This window comes from Centropristis striata, chromosome 4 (assembly GCF_030273125.1).
Source record: "Centropristis striata isolate RG_2023a ecotype Rhode Island chromosome 4, C.striata_1.0, whole genome shotgun sequence".
Classification (NCBI taxonomy): domain Eukaryota; kingdom Metazoa; phylum Chordata; class Actinopteri; order Perciformes; family Serranidae; genus Centropristis; species Centropristis striata.
Window position 1 is genome coordinate 40,816,406 of NC_081520.1, and position 7,064 is coordinate 40,823,469.

Genomic DNA, 7,064 nt, shown 5'->3' on the forward strand with positions numbered 1-7,064 from the left:
ATGTAAATTATAAGTTATTGCAACTTACTGTTCAGAATCAGAATCATAATTCAGAGTTGAGCAAAAAAAAAAAAACTTAAAATATTTACTTTAATTGTCCAACTTACAATTTTATCGAAGTTTGTTGCCTTGAAATTTTGAGTTCACCCAACTTTCCTCTTATTGCAGTGTACAGATTAATGTTGCTGTGTTTGTTAACAATATTTCCAGAAATATTTTTAATTCAGCCATGTAGGCAGAGGTCTAGCATACAAGTTATTCCTTCCATATGAACAATCCTCTTCCTCCTGCTTTGCAGAGATGCTTCTGTCTGTCTCTCTGTGGCACACTGTTTCCACTTGGGCCTCATCACAAAGACATTTCCCCGTAGCATTCGACACGCAGGAGTGCCACATCGTGCCGTGGCCCGAACTGGAAACGGCCTGCACCTGCTGTCTGTGCAAAGTGTTGTCTTCACAAAAACATCTTGGTGTCTCAGAGTCAGAAAAACAGAGTTTGAACAGCCGATAATGGCGGATGCAGCTATACATCCACGCCAGCGTCCTCAGCATCCAGTTCAGTCCTTGTTTGATGATCACAGAGATGGCGTTAAAGAGGGAGTAAGTGCAGCACACTCCCAAGAGCATCAGGAGACAGTTTGCAACCTGGTACGCCCAGGTGTCCTCATGGTGCTCTCTCTGGCCACTGACAAAGTCTCCAAAGCCGACTGTGCTGAACGCCACGAAGCAGAAGTAGAGGGACTCCATGAAGGTCCAGCCCTCCATGACTGAATAGAGACAGGCAGCCCCGCACGCAACCAGCAGGACAGCAACAAAAAGGAGGAGTGTGACTTGATAGACAGAGGGTTTCCATTCTTCATTTCTGTTACCTTCCCTGGCTCGGCCCTCCAGTCCGCCATGTCCCGCTCTCCTTCTGTGGTACCAGAATATCACGAAGCTCAGTAATGTTATGACTCTCTCCAGGAAGAGGTTGAAGAAGAGTATGGCAGCCGAGCAGCCCAGCAACCCGTAGAAAACCAGCAGGACCTTCCCAGTCAAAGTGGATGGAGCTGTCACTCCGAAGCCTAAGAGAAACAGTTGGGGTCAAAGGTCACGTCTGTGATTACAAATGCTATCATGACATCAGTGTACCTGCACAGAGGATTGTAGTGCTGCCACAAATGTGTATGACAAGTGACCATAGTCATCTTATTTTTAATGCCCTTTTAAAAGATATCAGAAGTTTTTATACTTTTTAAAATGACTATTTTGACAATGCAAAACATATGTAGTAGTTCATATTTATGTAATGTTAGGAGAATTTAACAATACATTAATTAAAAAGTGATCAGAAATCTATAATTAACCCAGACACAAACATCCCTTTAATGACTTTGGGTCAGCAGACTACAATGAAGGGTTAATGACCTCCGTCTGGTAGCAAAGTTTTTCTGCAGATGCTGTGGCCTCCCTCCTTCCCTTGGCTTTGTTCTTTGGAAGATTAATGACCAGATTGTATGAAATATAGCAAGAATTTTTTCCGGGAGGCGGAAAGCTTTAGATGCTGTTGAAGTCGTGACCTTTACCCCAGTAACACTTGAAAGGACACTATGAAAATGTTCTCTGTTGTAAGTAATCAGTTATCAAAGTTACTTACTTGTAGCATTAACACACACACACACACACACACACACACACACACACACTCCTGTCTACTATAATATCCTGTGCAATAATAAAAATAATCATCACTCATGTCCGTGGTGGTTGCTCATCTCCTTGGTCATGTTAGTCACTTCCCTTCCTTCCCCCTCTCTCCTCTCTCATACTTGTTATTGGAGGATATCCCAGACAGTGCCAATAATTAAAATTGCCATGTCAATCTATTTTGCAAACTTCATACCATCCGGTCTACCGGAACACGACATCCAGCTCATTTGGACTAAACTTCTGTCTCTAGCCACCCACACACACTTACTCACTTCCCAGTGTCAAACCGGGTGTGCACAATGGATGGATCTAATGACTATAAATTATGATTTTTCCCACAGCCATCTTAAGATCTTTGTACTTCTGCAGACACTTGTGTCTTTGATGAGCATGTGGTGCCTTTTGCTGTGTGTCTAATGCTTTACAGACTTTTTTGGGAGGGTTTTGGAGAGTTTGGCAGGGAAGACCGTGTAGACAGGAAATAGGGTGGAAGAGTGTGGAAACTGAAGAGTTCACTGACTCCGCTCAAACACTCAAACTGCATAGTCTGAGGTTTTAGACATTACAACACCCACATCAGCCAGTAGCCAGGACCGCCACACACGCTTTGGTACTGTCCATGCCAAGTCTTTTAAATAGTAAGTACAAGTATGTCTGTGTGCGGTGTGCTGAAAGAAGGAAGGGAGGAAGGAAGGCAGTCAGGAAAGGTCAAATGTTTTGTCGTGGGAAAAAAGTCAGATGCGGGAAGGCCTTTTTGTGTCACAAATCCCGTAGATGCATCATAAAATGATGCAGTCAGTAAATACATTTTTGTAGAAAGGAAATTGATCTGGACTCCGTGTTGTCTGTCCCTCAGTTTCCACAGTGACAGAGAGTGCTTAAAGATAGTGATTACAACTGGAAGGCTGTAAATGGATCCTCGGAGATGAGGCCTGTTATCTAATATTTATCTAGGAGATGTGTTTGTCCTCTAAAGGTTCAGAGGAAATATGGATTTTGATGCATTGTAGGGGAGTTTGAGACGCCTTGAGCCTCTCCAAATCAATACGGCTTCATATGTTCTGTACTGAGGTTCAGACATGGTATTGATTGGTCGTAAAGGGATCCTCTATGTATCAGGACATGGGCCCCTTTTTTCTGTTACCATCTGTTGTTTTGGGTGGCATAACATTTACTCACAGCTGAGTCTGTGTATCATTTTAAAAAACTTTTAAAAACCCACTTGTACAGACTGGCATTTGTGCAATGATTTCTAACGTCTTACACATATTTTAATTTTGTATCCTATTATTTTTGCTTGTTCACTGTTTTGATGATGTTCTGTTATTTTTGTTTTAACTGTTGTATTGCCTCCGTGATAATGTACTTTGTAAAGCACCTTGTAACCCTGGTTTTGAAAGGTGCTATAGAAATATAGTAATAAATAAATAAATAATAATAACATTTACAGCAGTTGATTCAGTCAACCCAGTGGCTGAGTGTCAACATTTCTGAAATGCTCTTTCTCCCTCAGTACTTGTCACATACAAATGCTTTAAAGGGAACCAATTACATCAAAGTGACCCTGAGGAGCCTGTTTTTACAAAGCGTCATTGGCAATGAGGTCATTAGTGGCCAGCGCTGTAAACAGAGTCCAAGATGCATTGTGATCAGATCACTCATGTTTCCCAGACATGGACATAACAGGAAAACGCATCATCAATGCAGGCCTCGTGTGGTTGTTTTGATGACCGACCTCCAACTGGTCAGGGGTGGGCAATTAATTTCCCCAAGGGGCCACATGACCAATACCACGAAGGTTGCGGGGGCCGAACCAAAACTCTGAACTAAATTCTGCTCAGTATTAATGTAATCGCTTTATAAAATACAGTAAATTATCTGGTTTTGAGCTGCTACTGATAGGAACACATGTTATGATGAGACTGTTAATGTGGAGTAAATCAAATATAGCAGTAAAAAGTAGTAAATACTCCAATCACTATATCACTTTAACATTTATTTTAAACACAACTGTAAATGACCTTTAGCAAGGTTCCTATTGGTGTTTTTGTATTATATAGCTTGTTTGTATATTTTCTAGGTGTTTTACAATGTTGTGATGCTTTTATTCTGAAAAGGTGCCGTCCAGTGTGAAACGGGTGCTTTAATTTGGAAAGGTAGTGACAGGAAGTAACAGGTGGAACTGTTAAATGAAAAACGAACGGTAAATAATAACGAGTGCGTAGTAATTCATATAAAGTTGATATAAAGTATCAAAAGGCTTCTATAGTGGCGGCTGACAGGGCACACGGTTTGTTAAAGTTTATTTTCTTCTTTCATATCTATTTGTGGCTATATTTGTTGTCGTAACTATACTTAAAGTGCTTGTTAGCTCAAGTGCTAATGCTAATGTTTTTTTATTGCTCTTACGGTGGATTCACAAGGTGACCAAGGAATGTCTTATTTTTATTCTCATGGAGCTACGATTTTAAATTAATTAATTAATGCTACTAAACATACATTCAAACCACAAAAACAATATAGAGCATATATGTTATGCAGTAAACCAGTAATTTATTAACTTTATGCAAAAAGCAATACGTGTTTTTGACAAGGCACCGAGGTAACTCAGATATAGCAGTGGCTGAGTCTCAACATTTCTGAAATGCTCTTTCTCACTCAGTACTTGTCACATACAATTGCTTTATGGGGAACCCATGACATCACAGTGACCCTGAGTAGCCTGTTTTTTCAAAGCGTCATTGGCAATGAGGTCATTAGTGGTCAGCGCTAAATATCAGTGTAAACAGAAGATGCATTGTGATCGGATCACTCATGTTTCCCAGACATGGACATAACAGGAAAACGCATCATCAACGCATCATCAACGCAGGCCTCGTGTGGTTGTTTTGATGACAGACCTCCAACTGTCATAGAAATGGAGCGGAGCACTGATGTAAGTGGGGTGCAAGTGAAACCAAATGTCTAATCTCGATTTGGGCAGATTATTCAGTCAAAAGAAAACTCGTTACGACTCGTTACCAGGCTAGCATCTCAAGTCGTTATCTGATGTTATAAATGTGTGCGGGGCCATTCTGTGGTGTAGGTAGTGATGAAGTCGGAACACAGCAGTCAGCTGGACACCCTTGGAGATGCATGATACCAGTGGCGGTTCTAGACCAGTTTTACTGTGGGGGCCAAGGAGGGGCCAGTGTTTAATCAGAGGGGCACATTAAAAATCGTCAAAAATTATATTTAAGCATTCGAAACCTTTATTTTAGCTAAAAGTCTCATATTTGGAAAAACTTCATTGATTGAAGCAATGAGACTTACCAACATTAACAGTTATTTTTGTACAACAATGACATTTCTCATTTTTTTTTATTTTGAAAGTGCAGTACAGTGAGAATGATCTTTATATTTAGCTTTTATTGCACAATTAAACTATTATACAATGTACACATTATGGGTTCCTTTTGTGTACAATGAGATATTGTTTGAACAAAAAATAGGTAAGAATTGTTCTGTCGTTCATCGTTATAAATTGATCATTTTATTATTAATTTGACACAGGGGCCACAGCAGGGGCCAAGGGCTTATTCACAGGGGCAGTGGCCCCTGGAGGCCCCTGTGTAGAACCACCACTGCATGATACACACAGGTGTAAACAGACCTGTCCACTTGTGATCTGATCGCCTACGACGCATATTAAAACCAAATGTAAACAGGGTCTTTTTGAAGACAAACTGATGATGGGTCACAGTTTTAAACGCATGGCAAAGGTGATGACTTCAAACAAAAACTACTGAAAGAAACTACTAAAAAAAGATACGTTTGGATTAAACTACTTTTGTACGTAACTACTGGATGCAGTTCCAATAAACATTTGAAAAAAAATAATACAATATAATGGATGCAGTTACTGAGGTGAAGTAGTGTGACTTAGAAAGTGACCCTACGTAACAGCACTGACTTGGTTTCACAAGGAACTCGAACACCGGCCTCCTGGGTCAAAGACCGGCGTGTAACACCATCTACCACAATAAGGCTTGAATATTACAGCTTTTGCTGAATTTTACATAATTTCTTGAAACTTTAAAAATGTTTCTGGGGCGTTCCCGGGTTCGAATCCGGCTCGGAGCCCTTTCCTGCATGTCTTCCCCTCTGTCTCCCCCTTTCACTCTCAATATCTCTACTGTCAATAAAAGCTACAAAATATGAAAAAAAAAAAAAAGTTTCCGGAAAGTACTGGAAAACTGGCAAATTCCCATAATAAGGAAAAAAAAACGAAACTAAAATAGCAATGGTGTGTTTCGGGAAACAATCTCGGAAATTAAATTTTATTGTTTTTTGGGGGTTGCAGCTGGTGATAGTTGTGATTTCTTGACTAAACATCAAACATTTTCCCAGTGTACCAGTCCTCTTGACTCACCAATGGTTGAAACTACCGTTCCCACAAAGTAGAAGGCGCCTGGTATGTCCCACAGGGCTCTGCCTCGCTCTGTCCGGATCCCTGCGGTTCGAGCCTCTTCGTAGTGGCGCAACAAAGATTTAATGTCTTCACAACTTATGTTATGCTCATCAGTGAAGTCCCTTAGCGTCCTTTCCCAGAGCTGGTGCGCCTTTAGCTCCGCTGGTCTCTCCAAGGAAGAAAATATGGCAGCGCCAGCCAGCATGTAAAGAGCAATGAGCATGGAGAGCAGGTAGAACCGAGCAGTTTCTCTGCTCGGGGCCAGAGACGGACAGCAGCAGGAGAAATCTTTCTTCATCGTCACTTGTAAACCCGGAGATGTATTTTCTTCTTTTTGTGTTCAGGATCAAGATGAAAGATATCAGTTATCAGCAAACATGACAAGAGAAAACACTGATAGTTCAGTTTGCTCTTCTCCCTGTCTATCTTTATCTTCTTAATAAATGCAGTTCTGTCTTATTCAATTCCATTAACACTACTTGCACAGCAACAGTTTCCCCATCCAAAAGTGTGCCGGTACCTGCTGCTTCTGGGTCTGCGGGTGCCTTTCACGGTGTCTTTAACGATCCGTGTATGGCTACTGCTTATCGCCAGCTCAATAATCCATCTTTACTCTCCTTTTATGAGCCACAAACATACACAAACACTCCTGTTATCCCTTCGTCTTAACATGACAATGTGTGTGTCTGCTGCCTGAATCAGGTTCAGAGATACTGATTATTATGTGTTCAGGTCCATACTCAGTATTACTTTGATATAGAGAAATAATTCACCCTCAAAATGACAATTTGTATATCAATAGCTCACTCTGAGTTCTTGACAAAAAAATTAAAGTAACTGAAGTAAATGGGGGCCATTTTAATGAGGCATTGTTCTCGCTTTAGATCCGGTAGTTGCAAAAAGCATAGTTAACTTATAGTTAACTT

General features: G+C 40.8%; 1 protein-coding gene across 1 annotated transcript; it reads right to left on the minus strand.

The window, feature by feature from the left end:
• Positions 1 to 218: 218 nt before the first annotated feature.
• On the minus strand, positions 219 to 6,436 carry si:ch211-261a10.5 (potassium channel subfamily K member 13). Its single transcript, XM_059332167.1, has 2 exons — positions 6,100 to 6,436; positions 219 to 1,063 (listed from the first exon to the last, which is right to left on the minus strand). The coding sequence occupies exons 1-2, from the start codon at positions 6,434 to 6,436 to the stop codon at positions 219 to 221; spliced, it is 1,182 nt and encodes a 393-aa protein (XP_059188150.1).
• Between the last annotated feature and the right edge of the window lie 628 nt (positions 6,437 to 7,064).

What these genes read in the sequence shown, in the direction of transcription:
- si:ch211-261a10.5 (XM_059332167.1), bottom strand. Translation starts at nt 6,436, where the DNA reads ATGAAGAAAGATTTCTCCTGCTGCTGTCCGTCTCTGGCCCCGAGCAGA. An exon ending in AACGGTAGTTTCAACCATTG is followed by an intron (nt 1,064 to 6,099) that starts GTGAGTCAAGAG and finishes TGTTTCTCTTAG; the next exon opens with GCTTCGGAGTGACAGCTCCA.